This window comes from Cydia pomonella, chromosome 27 (genome assembly GCF_033807575.1).
Source record: "Cydia pomonella isolate Wapato2018A chromosome 27, ilCydPomo1, whole genome shotgun sequence".
NCBI lineage: Eukaryota > Metazoa > Arthropoda > Insecta > Lepidoptera > Tortricidae > Cydia > Cydia pomonella.
In genome coordinates, this window is record NC_084729.1 from 6,385,033 (window position 1) to 6,408,291 (window position 23,259).

Consider the following 23,259-nt stretch of genomic DNA (forward strand, 5'->3'; position numbering starts at 1 on the left):
ATTTGAGTTTGACGTTTGAGAGGTTTGTTGTCTATGCTTGCTAGTGTTGCTGTACTTCTTCTTCAAATAACTTTTTGCAACTAATGCTGAATTGCATTCCGTTTCACTTACTTGACTTGATTCCATATCGAGTAATTTGGTTTTAATTGAATCTGCCGTTATACTGATTCCAGAGTGCTCGATAGCCATAATCATAGGCATAAATCGTTCTGGTAAACCAGCAAGCATCAATGAACCTACCCACTCATCATTGATTTCGAAACCTGTACCGGATAATCTCTGCGAGGTTTCAACTATTTGTGTCACATAATTCGTCATATTATCACAGTTTTCCAGTCTGATGGATATTAAATGACGAAGCAAAGTAATCCTCCGCGAAAATCCTGAATCGTCGAACAAAGTCTTCAACGTTGTCCACAATTGCTTCGTGGTCTTTGCATTCTTTATATGCACAAATAACGATGAATCAATCGTCAAAATCAGTTTTGCTCGTGCTTTTGCGTCTGCAGTGTCTGCTGCTGCTGTTATTGCAGTCCCGTCTGCTGGAGGTTCTTCCTTCAGATACTTGTTCGCGCCTTCAAGTATCAGCAAATTTTCTACTGCGAACGCCCAATCGTCGTAATTTTCGCGACCCTTAAGCTTTGGCACGTTCGTCAGAAAATTAGAACTCATTTTCACGCACTAAACACGAAAAAACACTAACAATTACTAATATTTTTTATTAAAAATACGGGAAAACGCCCATAACCTCTAAAGAAAGTAATGAAACACACGGATGACGGTTGACAAGTAACGGGATTTTATTTCATAAGAACAGATATTACCATAGACATATGTTGTTACATGCCTGTACTAGATGGCGCTAGGAACTATATTTTAAACTTATTTTGATATATAAACAACAGTTATTTATACTTTTTGTTTCGTTTTACATTATTACACCTCTTAATCACTAAAATCATTATAAAGGTAATCACAATAATACAATCGAGTTTACGCTTTTAATTTCTTTGTATTACATTTTTAGCAACGAAAATTATATAATATTAGACATAGATTCATTACTTTTATATTCATGCCGTGTTTTAAGTTTCTTCGTTTTAATAAGACCGGAATTTTTACCGAAAGGGCCAATTACATGGCACGGAGTCGGTCCCGCCCGATGTCGGGCTTGATAATAGTTTTCCCTTTTACGGAATATCAGCACATCGTTAACAATATTTGAAACGTAAATAAATGGTTCAATGTGCAAAAATATCAAACATTGAACATTTTTGGCAATTAGAGACAATAGTACATTACGATACAAGTGCGAAAAATAGGAAATTCGAAACGAGTGGCGATAAATTAAAACACGACCGAAGGGAGTGTTTTAAATCGACACGAGTTGCGAATTACCTATTCGCACATGTATCGTACAACGTTTTACAGTACATATGGCCCTTTAAATGTTCGACACAGTAACGTAATATGCTACTTCTCGCACTAGTGCTATAAAGTAGCCCCATATGTACTGTAAAGTATTTTTACATGTCAAATATTGTAAAAGATGTGCTGATATTTGGTGAAACGGAAAAATACTCTTACTCGGGCCCGACATCAGGCCTGATTTAGTGTGGATGTAATTGGCCCTCAAGTTCTCGTTGCATGTCATGAACTTAGTTACACTAATTACGTTGTATTGTATGGAATTGTCATAAATTGTACGTATAATATAATTAATGTGAAATGTCAACTTGAGGTTACAACAGATAGTTCGGAGCGGCCAAAGTGTTCACAAATATCTGACCAAAGACTCTGTCAAAACCAAGGCTCGGAACCGATTTATAAAATACCGGTAAAAACCGTAACTTATAAGAACGCGAACGTTTTAAGAACTTTATTGTAACCTAAAAAAAACGGTTTATTCGACGAACGATGGAAAGGCCGGCCGGCCTGGTGGTGTGCCACGTAAACATAGAAAGAAACCGGCTTTTATTGCTCTACGCCGGTTAATTTGACAAAAACAATTGTCATTAAAACCGGTCTAAAATAACGGTTTTTCGAACGAAACCGAAATTAAAAGGTTTTGTGCCAATACATGATAACGGTTTGGAATTTCAACCGTTTTCCGAGCCTTGGGAACCAGTACTTATCCGACACCTTTATTTTTTATGCCACTATGCTACCTACTAAATATCGTAGGTACTTGCAGATGAAAGAGTATAAAAATTCTTAAAATTATCGAGTCTTATTGTCAAGATCTTGTTCCTAATAACAAAATACAATCAGTTTAACAAACCTAAAATTACAGATACAAAAACTTAGCTAATGCCGCATGTAAATAGAATCGAATTAGAATCTTCCGCTTGCTCGGGATTCAAAATCGGTACTCGCAGCAAAAACTAATTTTGTTCTCTTGTTATGAATAATTGTACCTAACTCTCAATGTAATTTTATTTAATACCCTTTTTAACTCTATAAAACTGCAAGCAAGAGCTTTAGCTAACGTTTTTACCTATAGAAGTTAGTTTTTTTATATCTAATTCAGAATAGCAGCGTTTAATGTGGGGAGGCCACAGCTCTAAACTCGGCGTAGGTGATGAAACCATCGTTGTCCTTGTCTGCCTGATCCAGTGCCCCCTCCACAATCTGAGCCAGATCGTCGTCTGAATACACCATCTGGCTCTCGACTTTTACGCCGTCAGCTCCTGGGGAAACAAAATGTGTTATAAAATATGTTATATCCCTAATATTGATGTGCGTTCGGTGCAAAAAGGTTAAGGTCAAGGCGGGAACAGTGGCTCAGAAGCACAAATATCGTTCTATATCTAACTGTAGCACCCTCGTGAGTCGTGTGTTAGAATAATTTCAATTTGTTCAATTACTGAATGTTCCTGCTGTGTTAGCAGGGAACCAAATAGCCTCTCGAGAGAGTGAGCCACTGTTCTCACCTTGATACTACTATGAATGTCAGCGTATCCCATAACGTATAGAAGCGTTCTTCGCGTTCAAAGGGTTAAATCACACAAGGTAAAATTGACTTTGATTAAATTTTTCCTACCACTCATGAATTGACTCAGATAAAGTGGTAGGGGTAGTGCTAGGGGGTAGGGGGGGTGAGGGTAGTGGTGGTAATGGTGGTCCAGGTGGGGGTAGTGGTAGTGGATTTGCTTCTATTTTAACTATAGTAAGTACTGCTTAACGAAATAAAAGAAAAATACACGACTAACTATAAGTAAAAATTGTATTGTTCTTACCTTAATATCTGTAGACAAAAACAAATTATTTAAATTATGAAATAAAACCAAGAAAATGGGAACATTTACACGTTTATATTTCAAGTGAATATATATTAGTATTTTAATAAAACATAATAAATGATTACCTCCTAAATTTATGGCTGAAAAAAAACAAGGTTGTGTTGTGACAAAAAATCGACTTCAAGAAGGATTACATTCTAATTATAATAAATACCAGCATCGGACGAAAAAAAAAATCATACATATGAAATATATCGTGATGTGAACTACCGTTTTAGTTATTCTCATTGACATATATCTAAGGACCGGCCTTACGGGCAATAAGAATGGAGCCAGTACAGCGGTGTCACGCACACGAATTTGAGCCAATCGTGCAGTCTAACGCCATAACGCGATTGGTTGACGAGTTCGCATCATGCTCGCGGTTGGTCGCACCTAATATAGTTGTATTAGGTGTATATATTATATTTATGCCAGTTACGCAAAGAGAGACCTAAGCCCTCCTACGTGTACACGTTAAACGCAGCTGGCCTACTTTATTGTCACGCGTGCAATAGAGTATTTAAGAGCAAGTTCGGCCTGGCCAGCCACATTAGTGTTCATGCTAGACAACGTCCATAATGTTTATTTAGGGTCGCCGTCATCAAAAACGATAAGGAGGACTTTTGCTTCTTACTTAATACAAATCAATTTCACTCCTACAGCCAGTCCGTAGTTGACCTTAACACGATAGAACAAAAGACATCGACGAGCTTCCTTTTCAGTAAAAACAAGCTCGTTGATGTTTTTGTCCCTTTGATATCTACGACTTTTTCTACAGTATCACTACTTTCCGTCTGCCTTCTGAGCCTCCTGCTTCTTAGACTTGGCCTTGTAGCTGCTAACCCGGTACTCTAGGTAGTCGACATATCCGTCCTTGTTTATGTCCGTGTACTTCAACACGTGCTCCAGCAGATCTTCAAGCTGTTTGTCCGTATAAGTCGCGTGGTTTTTGTCCACTTGACCTGGAATCATAATTATTCAACGCTTGACCACCATATCATATTACCTACCACCACCTGGTCAACGCAGTCACTTGTGAATTTAGATCCTGAATATGCATCAAAGAGTAACAACTCTCTGCCCGCCAAAATGGCAACTGACGCGCGTGGCCCAATATCAACCTTTGTACATTCTGATGGAGTACCGCACAGGATTAGCGTGGCGTTCAATGGGTTAATAAGAGCGAGATTTATTAATAGGAGTAGAGGTATTGAGTCTAAGGCTGAAGTATCACCTGCCTATTCCATCCTAGACTGCATCGCCACTTTCCATCAGGTGAGATTGTGATCAAGTGCTTACCTTTTCGTAATAAAAAAAAAGTTGAGGTTTGAGGTCGTTGTATAGCCTAGTTCGGACTACTTGAGGCGAGTGGCGAGAGTATTACGTGCCAGTACACCAAAAATTTGGTCGAGTAGATTAGTCAGTGATTTAGTCGAGTGGCTCCATTTTATTCAATTTTTTTGGCGAGTAAGCCTCTCCCCACGACTCCACTCGACTAAATCCTTGGTGATTTCACATAGGTATCGCCTACGTCATCGTTTAATTTCTTATAGTAGATATATCAAAAAAACAACACAAATATATACAAAACAGCACTTACCCTAGATTCAAGTAGGGATTTCGTACTTAGCAACACTCACACTTTCGGACACTTGTACAACGTTTGTCAAAATAACGTTTTCTGTACCTACGTACTGCAGCGTATTTTGTATTACAGAACCTATGTACGTACCTGCACGGTACGATTAGATTACACACTTTAACGACGGTTCAAGCTAATTTGGTTATTAATATTTACGCTATGACATCACCAATATAAACTAAACCCTAGATTGCTCAACAATTTAAGACACCGAGAAGTGTGGATGTAATTGGCCCATTAGCGCTACGACGGCAATAGGTACAGTCGACATCAGATATCTCGGAGCGGCCAAGGTGCTCACAAATATCTCAACACTCATCTATTGTTTTTTTGTTGTTTATTGTTTGCATTAGAGTGCGTGTTCAGATATTTTTGAGCACCTTAGTCGCTCCATTACATACTCGTACATTTCTAGGTTCATGGCGTTCAAAGCGTAAGCAGAAACGTTTCAAAATTCTATTTTTCTGCCGACGAAAATTAAACTACTTTTTGAAACTAGTTACTTTTCGCGTTCGCGAAGACCTTTTAACTCGTCTTTCGTCGCTTCTAACTCTTGCGTTTGACATACTACAATTACAGAAGGTCGGTAACTAAGATAGATGCACCACTGCTCATGCACTGGAATGGACTGCATGTGGCAGCCACAGATGCTGAGAAGTGGTGCATCTAGATTGCCTAGTTATATTTTTTTTTTATATTATTTTTTTTTGTACTTGTAGATATATTATTAGATTTATTATTATTATTTTGTATGTCACTAACCTTAATTAATTTTAAGATTTGTTGTAAATACTAACAATTATGGATCTATTGTGGATTCGAATTAAATAAATAATTGAAATAATTGTAACTCGGTAAAGCAGAAGGAGCGAGGACATTCCTTTTTTTAAATTTATATATTAAAATTAAAACTTATGTATAATACATATTTATTCCCGCCAAACTGTAAAGTTTATTGGTTTTCTGACTGTGGCTGAACGAAGTAAGTATTGAAATACGAGAGTTATTGCCGTAAGACGTCCCAACCAAAAATGTTGTACATACGGTTTTATCCACACAGACATTAAGAAACGAAACTGACCTAAACCATTATATTTTTGACTCCATGGCGAACGTAATACGTTGGACCGTTCATACTGATGAGTCTGTGGATCAATAGATCGCATTGTATTGTAAACAATTACATCACAAGGTACAATACACAATACATACATAACGCTTCCGAATAACAAGCACATACTTACCATCCACATTCTACAGTAGAGTTGAAACGCTGGTAGCTAGCGTCCGTCTAAGCTAGCTCTGTACTTGACAGCAGTGGCGGGGCAAGACCAAAAGTTTATGTAAGCAAGGTACATTTAGCGAGGCCCTCTGGTAGCGCAAGAAATAACGAACATTTTTAAGTTGTGTCCGAGTTATACTTATTTGAGGCGCGAAGGCCCCTCGGACCGCGAGGCCTTAGGCGGTGGCCCACGTCGCCCACGCCTAACGGCGCCTCTGCTTGGCAGAGTGTAGAAAAAACAACCATAAACATTATACCTAAAGTGTATAGTGGCACTGTTTGGCGCTGCTATATCGGTGCAGAGATAGCTTGGACGGACTCTGAAAAAGATAACCGGTTCCCAGTAGTGGGACGGATATAGGCTGATGATGAGTACCTGGCTCCAGAAAACAATGATTGGCACGTGACAAATGTCACAAACATGAATAAGAAATACATTTTACCACAATTTTACAATATACCTAAATACAAGTCATAATTTTAAAGAACAAATTATTTTTACTCAGACCCGTCTGCTAATGGCCTCTCTATTTTTGAAACACTTATTAGGAAATTTCACCCCTAAGGCACGTAAGAAAATAATTAAGATAAGTGACAAATTATGGGTCCACGCTACTACTATGTCCCTTAGCTCTTAATTCGCCAACATAAGAGCTATGGGACATGTTTTTGAGCAACTTGTGTGCACCCATATTTTTACACTTGACTGTAGACAGCAGTGTTGGCCGAACGTTAATTAGAATTGAAAATATTGAAAATTAACCATTACGAATTGAACTGTAAACCGTAACGGACGGTTACATTTTACGGTTCAATTTGTAATGGTTAACTGTCAATTCTATAATTAGAATAATTGGAATTAACAATATAATTGGAATTTGACGTTCGGTCAATACTGGTACACAGACTCGCCGCAGACTCTCATTGTTCTCTCTCTGCTGGTAAGTAGGTACCCAAAAGCCGCATGTTAGGATCTCGTCCTAGGCAGTCAATTTAAGTTTTAAAAAGGAACATCACACAATTTGCTCAGGTAGGTATAAAAAATGCAAACAACCAGGTATATTTTCTTTTACTTATTAAATCATGAGCAGGCTTGATCACGGAATATGGAGCTAACAGAGCGTAGAAGGCCCAAAAACTATTTGAGGGTACTGATGGTCAACTCCTTGGCAAGATAGTATGAGTGGCCATAGTGTAGATACATTGGTAGGGACCGCGAGTTCTCAGTTCAGGGCGAACTACTAGTATATTTCAAATAAACAAAAACCATGCAACAAAAGTTTATTAAACCTTAAAACGTCAGCGTTCGCCCATCTTTCAACGCCAATTCCTTCCTATCTCCCGTCCTTTTCACCCCCTCCTTATACTCCGCATAGTCTATGAATCCGTCTCCGTTATAATCGTTGTTGGACATCACCATGTCCGTGAGGAGGGACAGCTCGGTGTCGTCCATATGGGTCACTTTCTTTTCGCGTCCGTCTGCAAGCGGGTGACCGGTTACTTTTTGATCGCCAAAGACGTCGTATAACGTTAATAGGAGGCGGTTCAGGCGCCATGGCGTTTATAGACGTCAGGAATTACCGGGTATGTTTAACCAGTATTTAAGTTTTTAATTTCAAGATAAATATGGTAATTTACTTAAAGAGCGTGTCTTTAAATAATACCACATTTTATTTATATTCAGAATCACGCGCTCTTTCAATCCAGGAAACTTCAAATGATGAGTATGACTTATTTTGTATACAAATAATATAAAAAACACATCGTTTAAAGAAATCCTATCGTCACAATTTGTAACGAGACATAAATAACATGTCATGATATTCTGATGTGATGAGTTCCAGATATTTAAACACTGTTGCGAGCGCTATATCAGGGAGTAATGGAGTGCTTATATAAGTAGGTAGTTTTCATGTATGTTTCTGTACTGTTATGCTCACCTTTCATTTAGGTATCGACGTCTTGATTTTAAATATAATTAAAATCGAATCCAGAACCGAATAGGTACTAAGAGATATGCAACAAAACAACAATTTTGTTGTTTCGCATTCAAAGCTTGGCGATATTGGCACGAGTGACAACGTATAATTTTTTATACTTATCTTGAATTTTTCGCTTAACATGTTTAAAATAAAAGCAACACGTTATGATTTCAGTTTAATTTTCAAAATGAAATCTTCCGTCCATCTTTTAGTTGCATCTGCTTCCTACCCGCAGGTTCCGTCAAAGCCTTTTTATATTCAGGGTAGTCAATAAAACCGTCTAAATTCTTGTCAATATTCATCATCATCATGTCAATGAGTAGTGATAGTTCCGTGTCATCCATGTGAGTTACTTTCTCTTCGTGGCCGTCTGTAAGCGTTTTTGACGTGGCGGTTAGCGTATAAGATGGATGTAGGCTTTGATAATACTTATAAATTATCTTGGATGTTTGCAATGTGTACTGATAGGTAATTATAATGTGAGTATCACACAAATAATGCCTTAGTATCGTAGTTATTTTGAGAAAACAGAAGATACATAAGCAAGACATGCAACTATTAATTTTTCCGCCGTAACAAAGGATAATTATTCCATCCAAATTGTCTCTAAAGGTAAGAAATGGAACTTTTTGTCCCATTTATTCCTACCACGAACTTGTGAAAGGGAAGAAAAGGGAATACACCGCCAACGAAGTTTGAGCATCCTAAAATTATATACGATACAATAGGTACACAATACAATATCCCAAAGAAAGAGAACATAATATATTACATACATATATGGATAGTTTACATTATGAAGAAAATCTTTAACCTTTTCGCCGCCATTGACTTGATATAAAGTCAGTACATTTCGTGCCCCACACGCCACGACTAGACATGGTACACGGGTTGCCATGGGCGGGTATGTAGTTTACGTAATTTGTGGCTTGGCGTTGATGACACTTTATTACTTGATTGACATGGCGGCGAAACAGTTATTTGTTTTACGAGGGGGAAAAGTTGTTGTTTTACCGCTCGTGCTAATATTGATACCCGAGCAAGCGAAAGATTCCAAAATTGAACCACGAGCGTAGCGGTAACCACTGTTCGTGAAGCGGAATCTTGAGCGTTGCGAGGGTTTCAAGGCACGAGGGTTAAACAAACTTTGCCTCCGAGTGAAACACAACATTTTTCACCACACCAACGCGAGGAAAATACTAACTATGAAATACCAAAAAAAAACAAACCAAATCAAATCCAAATGAACTTAATTAAACATTTATCATCCAAAATCATCATTTAAAAGTCAATTCTACCAGCTAACATAAGGAAACGGCTCAAAATTTGCATCTGATTACTTTGCCCCACATGTGGATAAAATGCAACTTTCTCATTCGTTTTTGAAAAATCAAGAGAGCCTTTACCAGTTGGTGTAGTGAAAAGGTTAATATTATAGCAACGAAGGTTACACGTATAAGTAGGTACTAGTGTGTATTTCCCGACCAGTTTCGATTTCGCCATAAAAATCATATGTTTCGGCCAAAGTTTCGGTTTCGACCGAAACTAGAACAAAACCGGATCTTCAGTTTCGATCGGAGAATAAAAAGTACCCGTTGAGACTTTTTTATTCTTTAGTCATATTACAGACTACAAGTCAATAAATATGTGTTACAATCAGTGGTGGCCGAACGTTAAATAGAATTGACCATTACATTACAAATTGAATCGGAAACTGTAACCGTCCGTTACGGTTCAATTTGTAATGGTTACTAGTCAATTCTAATTAACGTTCAGCCAACATTGGTTACAATTTATATTATGCTGATTTAGGGTTAAACCAAGCCTCAAGCAGCCAAGGCTAGAATTGAGCCTTCTTTAACTAAGCTGCTTTTATAACACAGATACTAAAAATCACAATTCGATTAGACAATTTACCACAAAATGTACAATACTCGTACATACTCGTATTGATACAAAAGCGGTACCTTTTTTGTGAATATGTATTGTACTAAAATTTATTCCCATTAGTTCCCACCTTCTATAAATGGTAACTACTAGAAAAAAATCCCTACCACTGGTAACAACTTGGTGATAACTAGAGGGAATAACCAGACAAATTGGAAGAATCTAGAGTTGGACTACGCAAAGTTTTCATGCCTATGACAAGTAAGTGGGTAAATAAGAGTGATACACTTTGTTTCTAAATTTTAATTATATTAAGTGCAAAATGTATTAAATATTTTTTCATAAATATATTATTCAGGGTTGGCAATTGTATACAGAAGATAATTCCTGCCAAATGTCTACTCCTCTAGCAGCAAGCAATTCTTTCTAAAATGTTTGTGTTGTTTAAAACACGTTGTTTGCTCGATTAATTTCTAGAAAGTGACAGGGATTGGCACCCAAATTCCCCAAATTTTACAGCTCCTGACTTATTTCTGTGGGGCTATCTAAAATAACGTGTCTATGCTAACAAGCTGATAAAATTTAAACAGTTAACACCGACCATCCGACACAAATGTACTAAGATAACGCCGAAAATGTGCGAAAATATGCTGAAATTGGTGATGATAAGAGCTCACATTTGCCTGCTGTTAGTGGTGGACATATGTCAGACATTATGTTCCGCATGTATTTGCCAACCCTGAATAATATATTTTTAAAACAATACTTAATATTTTTTGAACTTACTATAGTTAAAATTTAAAACAAAATCTATACTTCTTATTTGCCCACGCTCTACATGGGGATGCATTCTTACTGCCAATTTTTTGCATAATTTACGTGGTTAGAGTCAAAACTGTCATGTTAGCATATTAGGCATATGTTAAAACTGATTACAGAATTCTGAGAATCTTAGAAAGAAATAACAACATGAATGAAAATAAAAAATGGAGTAACGTTTCAATGTTGTATATTTAAAATCCATCACTTAAAATAACGACAAAAGTAATAAAAAATAGTATATTTGAGAAAGCAAGGAAATGCTGAGTTTCATTCGGAATATTTCGAGTAGAGCTTACATAATTAAATGTAGTTTCCATCAGAGACGAGTCCTTCTGCACATGAAGCTTAACATAAGGACCCTTCTCAGATGGAAAGCCATAAATGTACCCTGAAGTTCAATCAACTAGGTAGTCAAACTCTACGATATCTCACTCGTTATATTTGTACAATTAGACAATTAATAAGTTCTAATTAATCCGGTACAGTTGTATATTTACTACAGGATTAAGTATATATTTTGTACACTGTAAATTATCAAAAACGAATTGAAATACCCGAGTCTGACTTATATTCGTTGATTGGGATTTGCAATAGACATTAAATTATGTGTATTTCTATGATTTCTTAAAAATATAGAACAGATAATTTATTTAATTTAAGTAGTATTAAGTACTTACTTAACTCTATCAATAAAATAGTGAAGATAGAAGATATACACGCTTAGTAATAAACAATAAAAAAATGTATTGGAAGGAAGTGATTTAAAAAAATGTATTTATATATCATAATGAAAGTAAACACTGTACAGTCTGTGTGTTTAGGAAGCGGTACCCGTAGCTTAGAAACGGAACAGAAATATTACGTAATTGTTTTTTACTAAGCATAGAGATTTATAGAAGATCAAAAAGCACCCACATGGCTAATTTAGTTTTCTGACGGTCAGTGTTTGTTTTAAAATTTTCGATAAAAAATCGATTAATCAATTTTTATATAGAAAAAAAAAAACGCTAATCGAACAATTTTGAACATCGGAATAATCGATTAACCGATAGTCGACAAATAAAGTAAAAAATAATGCATGTCGAGTCGATTGAACGAATCAATTTTCAAAAGGAATAAAATCGGAAACCGATTTATAGAACAATTCCAAAATATCGATCAGCAGATAATCTATTAAAAAAAGCGGACAGTTCCTATAATGCTACTCAAGACATGTCACTGACTGTTAAAAAACTAAAGAATGAATAACATAACAAAATATACAAATCATTAAATTATATAAACGGGACTTAATCACGTATAAAGTTTTGAAATTCCAATGTTGCGAGGACGGCGTTGTCCCCGTGGTCTCGGAGAAGACTGGCTAAAGTTGACATCAACATATTTTGGCCGCGCGAGTTTTTCGAACTACCCGCACTTGGTCTTGTTTATTAACTTGAACGTTTTGCGCACTAGACTGCGACTGACGATATTCGTTTCCACTTACATATACTAATGGCGCGATTAAGTCCTGTTTCCATAATTTAAATGTGTAAACGTCGTGAAAGTTTAAATCAAAATATACAAAAACAACCAATTGGAAGGATCATTCGAATTAGACACTTTAAGTGTACAGTCACATCTATCAATATATACACTTACATTACGAAACATATAAGTAATAGCTAGTATAGTAATAGCTCCAAGTAAAGTAATTACTGCTGTCCTGTATCCTTACCACGAGTTTGACATATTCGCTAGCAACTGATGATGATGATGAGTAACTAATGTGGTAGTGTGCAGTGAATGGAGAATTAATCTTGAAACGCGTTTAACCGCCATTTTGGATTCAACGGTCGATAGTCCACGTGCTACTTGTAAAGTCCAGCTACCACTTTACAAGAGCTGATAAAATCACCTTGCACTGTCTTGTACTAAACGTACAATTTCAGTCGTATTTAAAGCTCCTAATACCTTGATACTGGCGAAATAGTCCTACTGGACTGAAGCCATAATTTTAAAAGAAAGAATGAATTAATTAACTCACAATACATCTCAGTCGTACTGACATTGGTGCAAGCTATGCTAGCGAGATGCATTGCGCTTCAGTTGACGTAGTCTCTAGCGTTTAAGGCCGCATAAAGCTCATGGTGAGGGTACTGGAGGACGGTAAAAATCACTATACTTTGGTGGTGTTAAGAACGTTTAGAAGAACTTCGGATTTTAAAAATAATCCTATTATTACCAAAATATAAAAATTAGAGGTACGGTATCTGGATTTCGTTAATTAAATATAATAAGATCCACAAGTATTTATTTATTTATTTATAACGTCTTGTTCGTTCAGATTTGGCACGATTTGGAATATAAAGAGTGTTACAAGCAATTATATACAAACAAACTCTTTTTATACATCTGTTTTTAGGTACGATTTTTACTAAACATGTGGATCCTTACGTGTCAGTTTTACTTATAAAATCACAAGTTACTAATGTAAACTGAAAATTTATGCAATTGGCATATAAATTCACAGCTTTATAAAATGGTGCCATGCTGTATACTTCCAAAACGAAGGTCATTGTTCCCAGAAAGTAGAATGAATAGTTCTAAAATTTAAAAAGTTTCCAATGGTCGACCACATTCGTCTTGTTTTAATCAAAACATAAGGTAAACGTCCTATTGTTTGACAGACTAATCAGTCTATATAATAATAGACAATTGACAGCACGTTTGCCACCCGTTGTCCAGAACTGAGACATTTACGTTATTGATGAAAAAAAACTTAACTTTCTGAACGCCGCCATATATAGTGAAATTTGTTTTAACGTTTATCATATTCTACTTTCTGCTACTCAGTTTCAATCAGTAATAAAGTCGCTTATTTTTACACATATATTTAATATGTGTATCTCTAATAAAAATAAAGTACATACAACCTAATAGCTATTACCAAAGAGTACAATACTAAAAATTTAACGTATGACAATCATAACTTGCTTTTGTCTTAAATTTGAATCCTAAAAAATACGTTGTGTCTGATCGTGTTTTATTCTGCGGTCATTGTAATATTATTCTACATATTTCCTCCTTTTTCATTAGACACATATGCCACCAAATATATAAGCCGTATGTTATACAGGCTGTTTATTTAGTCACCTGCATTAATAATTTAAATTATTGCAGGTGATTAAATAAACAGCCTGTATAGGGAAACGGATTCAAACTTATATTTTAGTATGAAAGAACAATTCATAAGATTTTTCGAATATCACATAAGTGTTACATAACTAAAACAGATGTCATATCCATAAGTATATTGAAGAAAAAGTGGTGAAGGCCGGTTTCGAACCGACGTTCATTTTAGGCCACGCTGTCACGGCGGAACCGGTTCCAATTTTTCGACTATATACGGTTATTCGGTATTGGCCGAAAGTTAATTAGAATTGACCGATAACCATTACAAATTGAACCGTAAACTGTAACCGTCCGTTACAGTTTACGGTTCAATTTGTAAGGGTTAATGGTCAATTCTAATTAACGTTCGGCAAACACTGTGGTTGTTAATGTTATTACGCTCAGGCAGTATACTTGGATGTAATGTATTTATGTTTTGAGATTTCTAACCTAAAACTGATCGATACCGATAACTGACCATGTTCTTTAAGTCGTATCCCCATTTGAGCATTTCATAATGATAGCAGCTACCAAAGACATAAAAATTTGAATAGCAATCTCCTTAGTAAGTTATGCACCTTAGCGAGGTTTCAACTACATGTATTTTGTGACCTTTGATTAAGTGAATGTGGCGTTCTATACCTAAAGGAGCCTTATGCTTCGTAACAAGGGGTTTCGAAGACAAGCGTTACGGTCAAATAAGCTATAAAAACAGGGCCCGATCTATTTGAACCGATTTAGAAGCGAGGGCTGCCACACTGTGTCGCTTACCAAACAAACTTAGTTTAAACGAACTATGAGTCTAAAACCTCGTTAACTGGCACTGCATCTCTGTAATTATATATTGATATCTCTTTATTTTTTAAATTCCTGCTCAAACGAGGAAAAACACCCTAAAATCGTCAAAAGCAATGTCTAATACTATTGCCCCTCCTTATTCTGACTCTTCTGTTGCGCCCTAATGAATTCAGGATAATCTATATACCCATCCCTATTATGGTCATCCATGTTTAGTATGGGGTCTATTAAATTGACCAGTTCATCGTCTCCGAAGATCTTTTCGCCGGCCGGTGGTGACCCTGGCTGGGGTTGTTGCTTGTGTCCCTGTTCTGTAGCGTACATAGAAAGAAGACAGACACAGATGAGTGAGCGTAGGGTAGCAAGTAACAACTACTGGTGAGGTGATATTGTGCGAGTGTATATAAGGAAGGGAATTTTTTTGTCATGGTAGAAATGTCACCCGGTATTTATACAAGTTGACAGTTCAAAATCTTTGCGCGTTTAACTTTTTTGGAAGTCCCTTTGTAAAATGTATTCAGGTAATACAGAATACAGCAGAATATAGATTTATTTCAAAAATCGCCCATAATTCGATCATATTAGAGTTCATTTTCGGAATTACTCGACATTGGGAAGCGATTCGAAATAATTACTCGAATTCAGTTTATATATTTAATTGTATGGCATGCTTTTTTTTTACTAAATAGGCAATTTATTAAATCAGATACACTTTTACAGTTTTATCGCGAAATAATAAAACGGGTCCAAAAGAATACAATTATACAAGATTATTATCATACACCGCACTCGAGGAAGCATTTTGCGGGCACGTCAGTTAGTAACGTTTGCAAATAAATCAATACATTGTCGAGTTGTCAGAGTAAGATATTTGTACTTAATATTATAACTATTAATATTTAACTAAATCATTCATTTGGCCAAAAAAAATACAATAACGTATAGTCATTTGACAGAGACCAGATAGTTGCGACGACGAGCGAAGCGAGGAGGACGATGTTTTTTTTTTATGGTAGAGGAGGCAAACGAGCAGACGGATCACCTGATGGTAAGCGATTACCGCCGCCCATGGACACCTGCAACCTGCATGGTTCTGTTAGGTGAACTGCGACCTAACAGAACCGACTTTTTATGCATCGAACGATGTCGATTAAAGACTAGGTTACAAATATTCAGTACAAATACCTGACTTACTCTGACAACTCGACAATGTATTGATTTATTTGCAAACGTTACTAACTGACGTGCCCACAAAATGCCTCTTCGAGTCCGGTGTATGATAATAAGTCAACATTTATATACATACTGGGAGACTTTTTTACACCATCTAAAAAAAGTCACTCGGCACGAAAATCGACTGAGTAGTTGTTACTATTTATTAGCGAATAAAAAGTCTCAACAAACAAAAAAAAAAAATTTTTTTATTTAATAGTAAAGTTGAGACTTTTTACACAATGTAAATGAATGTAAGAAAACTATTTCGACTTTGCCCACCATTCATTGACAATATCCAAATATTTTTCTTAATAACATACCATGAACACATATTGCCATAGCCATGAAGAAACCCACCCTGGCAACATTTAACATTCAAACACTGTACCAACACTTAATCCCAAAAATAGCTGACATAAAATATAACATTTTGACCCCAAATAAACATAAATAAAAGTAGTTGTTTTAATATAATGTAAGCAAAAAAAACCGTATTTTTGTAATTATAGATGTCTAAAAATGTCTCACTATGTAAGATGTAAATAATTTGTGTAATTTGGGTAATCAATAGAATTTGTAAGTGTCTTTCATAAGTAATCGAAACGGTAACGGTATGTAACGCTTAATTTAATCTCGCCAGAAATCTAAACTCGCCTCTATTTTTAAGGAGTTAAAGTGCACGTTCTAATATGATTGATGTATCTTATTTTATTAAGTTTTTTTTTTTAGTAATCAGATTGGGCAAAGTTACAATTTTATTAAAATTAACAGGCCAAAGAAACTTAATTCAAATAAGCTATGAATTAGAAAAAAAAACATCAAATATATTTAACTCCCAAAATCCCACATTCAACATAGTCTATATAAATTTTAGACTTAGAATTTCGTACGGTTAGGTAAACTTCTTAATAACGATATTTGATTAAAAATTTAATCAATTATTTTGTTGCTATACTTCATTTTTATAGCATTAGAAAAAAAGTAAGCAAGCTTGACGTGTCTTTTTATGTAAAAACACTTTTAAAAAATAAAATTCGGCTAATATGTAACAAATATATAGATCATTGATGGCTGAACGTCAATTGCAATTGACCATATCTATTACAAATTGAACCGTAACGGACGGCTACAGTTTACAGTTCAATTTGTAATGGTTAATGGTAATTGCATTAACGTTTCGGCCAACACTGATATACATTCACATTCTTTTGGTTTCAAAAGTAATAATTACTATTTTTAATATACCTATATTAAAAATGTTAAAGTACTCACCATGCCAATGTATAAGGCTCTTGATCAGCTCACAGCCATCCAACTTATTGTTGTTGTCGGCGTCGTGCATCTTGAAGTAGTGGAACTGCAGCTCCTGCTCGGACATCTTGGACGTGTCGATGGGCACGTCCATGTGCTCTTGGATATGTCTGGATTATTCCATAAACAGATTAGGCGAGCTCAACGAGGGTGCGGAGTGTTAGGGTCGGCAACGGCATGTAACTCCTCTGGACTTACAGGCATAGGCTACGGTAACCGCTTACCACCAGGCGGGCCATATGCTTGTTTGCCACCGAAGAGTATTACAAAAAAAACCTGCGTACGTCCGCGAAGAAATTCAAAGACATATGTGAAGTCCTCAACCCGCGTTAGGCTTGCGTAGGGACTACAGCCCAAGCCCTCTCGAACATGAGAGGAGGCCTGTGCCCAGCAGGGGGACGTATATAGGCTGAATTATTATATTATATATTAAATTAGGAGGGATAAGCGTTGGTTGCCTAGCTGTAAAAGCGTGCGACTTTCAAGAACACTCACTCTCTTTCATGCTGAATGTTGGCAGCGTTCAGCAGTTGTGGCTCTGAAAATAAAAGCTCCAGTTACTGCATTTGAGCTACTCTTGCTATATTAACTAGTGGAACTGTAGAACCTCGTGGACTCCGCCATTATGAAAAAAGTGGCTGTGACAGAATCGGACAGACAGACGGACATGACGAATCTATAAGGGTTCCGTTTTTTGCCATTTGGCTACGGAACCCTAAAAAGAGTGATTGCTTGATTGTGAATGAACCCATTATTCAAAATGAACTTAATGAACAATAACAAATCTGCTTACAAAATCTGCGGGCGAGGTATATTCAGAAGGGATATGTGTAACTCATATCAAAGATACATCGATTGAGTAAGATGTATAAAGTCGAAGACAATTTCGTGCTTCGAATTTGACAGGTAAACGAGATGGCGCTGTACGGCTCCATACATTTTGCGGTAACTCTGATTGTCAAAAGTTGACATTTGACAATTCAGTGACAGCAAAACATATGCGCAGTACAGCGCCATCTGTTTTATATGTCAAACTAAGGGGCACGTTTTTTTCTTAGACTTTACCTGAATTGTATTTTTTAATGTTGACAGTAAATGATTAGTACCAATAAATAAATATCTATCTACCTCTCTATTACAACTACTACTATTATCTTTGGTCATATGAACTGTTTTGCCGAAGTCAAATATAAATAAAAGCCTATATATATTCCGATGCTGTGTTGCACTTTGACCCAATCCTGCTACCAGTGTTAGTACTGCTGATGAGGTTGGTATCAACAGAAGTGACAGAACTTACCACCGTGGAGGTCGTGCTGCACTATGCTCTGCCCCTCCAGCGGTTGCTGCTGGTATTCTTGCTGCAGTGGTGGGGGCTAATGCTGCAGCTGGTATCAACATAACTTACCACCGTGGTGGTCGTGCTGCACTTTGCTCTGCCCCTGCAGCGGTTGCTGCTGGTATTGTTGCTGCAGTGGTGGGGGCTGATGCTGCAGCTGGTATCAACAGAACTTACCACTGTGGTGATCGTGCTGCACTTTGCTCTGCCCCTGCAGTGGTTGCTGCTGGTATTGTTGCTGCAGTGGTGGGGGCTAATGCTGCAGCTGGTATCAACAGAACCTACCACCGTGGTGGTCATGCTGCACTTTGATCTGCCCCTGCTGCGGATTCTGCTGGTACTGCTGTTGTGGCGGAGGCGGCTGCTGGTACTGTTGCTGCTGCGGTGGTGGGGGCTGGTACTGCTGCTGCTGGTATTGCTGCTGAGGGACCTGCTAAAAAAAGATAAAAAATATTAGTTCAGTTTTTTTTTGTCCGAGCAAGCCCAAAGTGAAGTAAGCTTGAGAAAAAATGTTGTATCCAGCTTATTCTTATCTAGAGGTCTCATTTCTCAACCAACTCTCGTGGTATTTTGAGAGCTGGTTCAATAGTCATATGTAATTTTTATGCATCTTTTTTAAAATATATGGTGTATGTATGGTATGACAACGTATGCTATACATACACCGTGTTTTTATTGAATTCCGTTAACTTCGGGGCATGAGTAAGTACGTTTAAGGAAACTAAATGGCATAGGTAATTTTCAAAAAACATTTATTTTTGTTTTTTCTTTACTTTTTTATAAAAAGTAATTAAATGTTGCAGATAACGTTGTTGTAACACGTCACGGATTTCAAACCTGCATGGGAATCAATGATACTAGTTGCAAAGCAAATATTTATTGTTAGGGTGCGCCCAGATATGCGGGTCTTGCCATGTGCCAGCCAATTTTTTTATACTTGCTAAAAATATATCCTTTTTTTTCTCTTAGATATAAGCGGTTCAGCACTGGGCGAATGCCGCATGTTTGGCCGCACCCTTAGGTTAAGAGTTAACTAAGTATTGGTGCGCATAAAAATAGCTACATATTAAACGCGGGTTGTCAACAATATGCCATAAACTAATTCTCATATAATTCGGACATATGTTACGCCGCTCCCCGGATAGTCTAGAATTATTATGATGGGCAAAGTTGAAGGCACCAGACCTCAGGGCCCTCACCTACTAGATGGTGTGCACAAATCACAACACCTATGCAATTAAAACTACACAAGGCCATGCACTTGGCGAGGAATAGAAGCCTTTGGAGGAACCTGGTCTTCAAAAGAAGGACATGATGTCACAATGCTCAGCATTGAGTGATTGACTGAAGAAGAAGATTATCAAAGTTATTGAGCTGAGTGTTAACTAAGTATGGTAGATCTTATTATTAAGATCCATTGAATAAAGCTTATTATTCAGTGAGTAAATGTTGTCAATGAATTTTTTACCTGCTGATGACCTTGAGGTGGTGGCGGGGGTGGTGGTTGTTGATAATTCTGAAATATTAATAAAAAAATGAAACAATAAATTTTACTAACCTATACTGAATGAGGGTGGGTCTGTCTTTTGCCTCTAGCAAAAAATCACCTAATATAAATTTTACTATAGTAAAAATAAACTACAAAAATTACTTAATTTACCCTTTACCCTTAAATTTCATTGCATTTAAGAAAAAGTCTTATTCAATTCTGCTTAAATATTTACATTCTAGGAATAAAAATACAAGTAAATACAAGCTAGACAAATCTTAAATCATGAATATAGAAAATATAACATAACATTGATATTGATTTCATCATAAAATAAAGAATACTCAAATTATACATACGAGTCACTTTACTGTTTCATTTAAAATGCTAATAATGTTATTTGTAACAAGTTATTTGTTTGTGCGTTTTTTTTATCTGGTAACATTAGAACTGTTAACACAACCTAAATAATTGCACTAAGGAACCTAAACAACATGGTGTTGCTCATATGGTGTTTATTCCTGAACTGATTTTCACCCAAATACCCAGCCAATTGGGTGAAAATAAGTTCAGGAATAAACACTTGACAGTTTTTTGTAAATAATGTCAATCAATCTTGATTTTCGTGAGGATCAAATGTCTATATAGGACTCATGGCATTTAAGCAACACAAAGGTCAAAAATGAGAGTTAAAGATTGATGCTCACATTCGACAATTGAAATGCCTCTAACAAAATTATATTGTAATGTGACGTCACATTACATTAATCTGTTCTAAATGTATGGAAGATTAATAAAATTGCTATTTTGACCCTGATTATTACATTTATGTATATAGTTGTCATACAGCTTTTTTTCAATAAAATGTAATGAATCAAATGGTACCATTTTCTTTTAAAAGTAAAAAAAAAATATATTACTTTAGAGCCTTTTATTTTTTTATAATCTCAATATATCATTTAAAAATCCACTTTTTTATAATGGATGGCTCATTTTTTATCTATTTAGCTAAATTTTGTTATTATATGCAACATGTGTCAAGTACTCAATTACCCACATAATATTTGCGTACATAGTTGAGTCCACCCCAAGTACATATATCACAGTACCTACACTTGGATTACTTCTTCAGTATAATTTATTCTCATCTCTTACCTGTACTAATACTCATAAGCTTATTTAATCCTAAAATGTATAACTCATATAATTATCTATATTTTTTGAGTCTTAGAATACTTCTCCCTTCACTATTATTAATAGATTTGAATTCTATTGCTATCAGAATTCAGTGAAACATATGGGGATAACCCATATTATGCCAACTTGACATAACAATCATTGAATAGAGATTATTTAAAACGCAGGGAGACGTAAAGAGGAAGTAAAGCAACTGATAGTTACCTGATAGTTCTGAGGGGGGACCCCAGGAGCAACCTTTTGCTGATATTGTTGCGAAATGCAACAATGCAGGAAAGCAGTAAAAATTAGATAACGCAACATCATTCACACCTGAAACGTATACAACAACAATATTTTAAGCTGACGACACACCTTAATTCACTATTTTAATCATAAAAAGCGAAATTATAAGTGAAAACTTTGAAATAAAACCTATGATCTAACCTCTGAGTTAAACCGTGCTTAAAGCGAGGTTAATTGATTTACCTATAAATGTAAGCTACGTGGATATTATGGCGATAAAATGCTTATCGAGTATTCTGATAATGTAAGCAGATTTAGAAATCGCAAGCGTTTCGCAAAAGTCTAACTTTAAACAAATCGACACGTCACGTCAAACGTAAACGTCATTTGACATTTAGTGCGTTTTGTTATCGCACTGCTTTTTACAGTAAAGCGCCAATCAGAAATCGTTTATTGCGAGCCATGGTACATAGTTATTACATTTAAATTATAGAAACACATGGCACCTTGAAAAGGGTATTGCAAGTATTCTTATAGCTAGCTAGGACTAAAGTTATTAAAATTACATCCACACTTCCCAATATCAAACCCGAAATCAGTCCCGACGTCGGGCCTAATAATAGTTTTCTGTTTCACGGAATATCAGCACATCGTTAATAATATTTAAAATGTAAAAAATACACTGTCTCTTATTGCCAAAAATGTTCAATGTTTGACATTTTAGCATATGGACAATTTTTATATGAACATTGCATAATTATGAACGATGTCCTTTGTTCTCCGTCTACTTAAAACGGATTGTGCCTATGTAGCTCTCAAGTCTAAATCGCACAAGACATAAAACGTCAAGTTCCTAATTATCAACATGCCATTACAGCTTTTGAACTAAAGGATATTAAGACTAAATGGCTGTTAAGCTACATCGCATTACGACTAACCCGCATTAGGACAACAGCGGTATTATGACTGACTTAGGTATGTGCTCGAAACAGGCAGTGCACTGTATACACCGTGTTTTTTTTGATTTGCGTTAATTTCGAGGGTGCATTCCTGAGCTTAAATTAAGTTACTTTCTCAAAGACACCGATATTCTAATTAACTCCATTTCGGAGATAATCAATCATTAATTTTTATCTTATAAGGCCCTTACGAGCGTGTACACTTGCCTTAGGGCCTGTTTACTTATTGATTAGTGTTTAGTGCGAGTTCATACATTTGCTACTAAACGTAAGTACTATCTCGGACGATCGATGTTCGAAATGACATTGATATGTCACAGTTTTCAATTGTTTGGTTGAGTTAAATGTAATGCCCGTGTTACAACAGCGCTATATGCAACATTTAGTTACTTTTTATAAAAATAAAAATAGTAAAAAAAAAAACAAAAAAACATTTTTTTTTTTTGAAAATTTACTATGCCATTTAGTTTCCTCAAACGTACTTAGCGATACCCCGAAGTTAACCCAATTCAATAAAAACACGGTGTAGAAGAACAACGAAATGACCTATCGCCCATGAAAATTGAAGTTTAGGCAAAACCTGAGTATGTCACTTAGAAAATCAGCCACGAGCTCTAAACAGGCGATCCACTATATAGACAAACAGTGAAATGGCCAGCAAGCTAGATAGTCTT

General features: G+C 36.1%; 1 protein-coding gene across 7 annotated transcripts; it reads right to left on the reverse strand.

Moving 5' to 3' along the window:
• Positions 1-987: 987 nt before the first annotated feature.
• On the reverse strand, positions 988-22,027 carry LOC133532506 (GATA zinc finger domain-containing protein 10). Of its 7 annotated transcripts, none has more exons than XM_061871222.1 (7): positions 21,828-21,998; positions 21,606-21,713; positions 20,184-20,231; positions 19,001-19,148; positions 17,872-17,914; positions 17,338-17,486; positions 988-2,690 (listed from the first exon to the last, which is right to left on the reverse strand). In XM_061871222.1, exons 2-7 carry the CDS (start codon positions 21,705-21,707, stop codon positions 2,542-2,544), a joined length of 639 nt encoding a protein of 212 aa, XP_061727206.1. In that variant the 5' UTR covers positions 21,708-21,713; positions 21,828-21,998; the 3' UTR covers positions 988-2,541. The 7 variants fall into 7 exon arrangements, with proteins under 7 accessions (XP_061727206.1, XP_061727205.1, XP_061727202.1 ...); XM_061871221.1 differs by lacking the exon at positions 988-2,690 and adding an exon at positions 4,053-4,246 and having other exon boundaries at positions 21,828-22,000; XM_061871218.1 differs by lacking the exon at positions 988-2,690 and adding an exon at positions 7,473-7,687 and having other exon boundaries at positions 21,828-21,999.
• Positions 22,028-23,259: the final 1,232 nt, after the last annotated feature.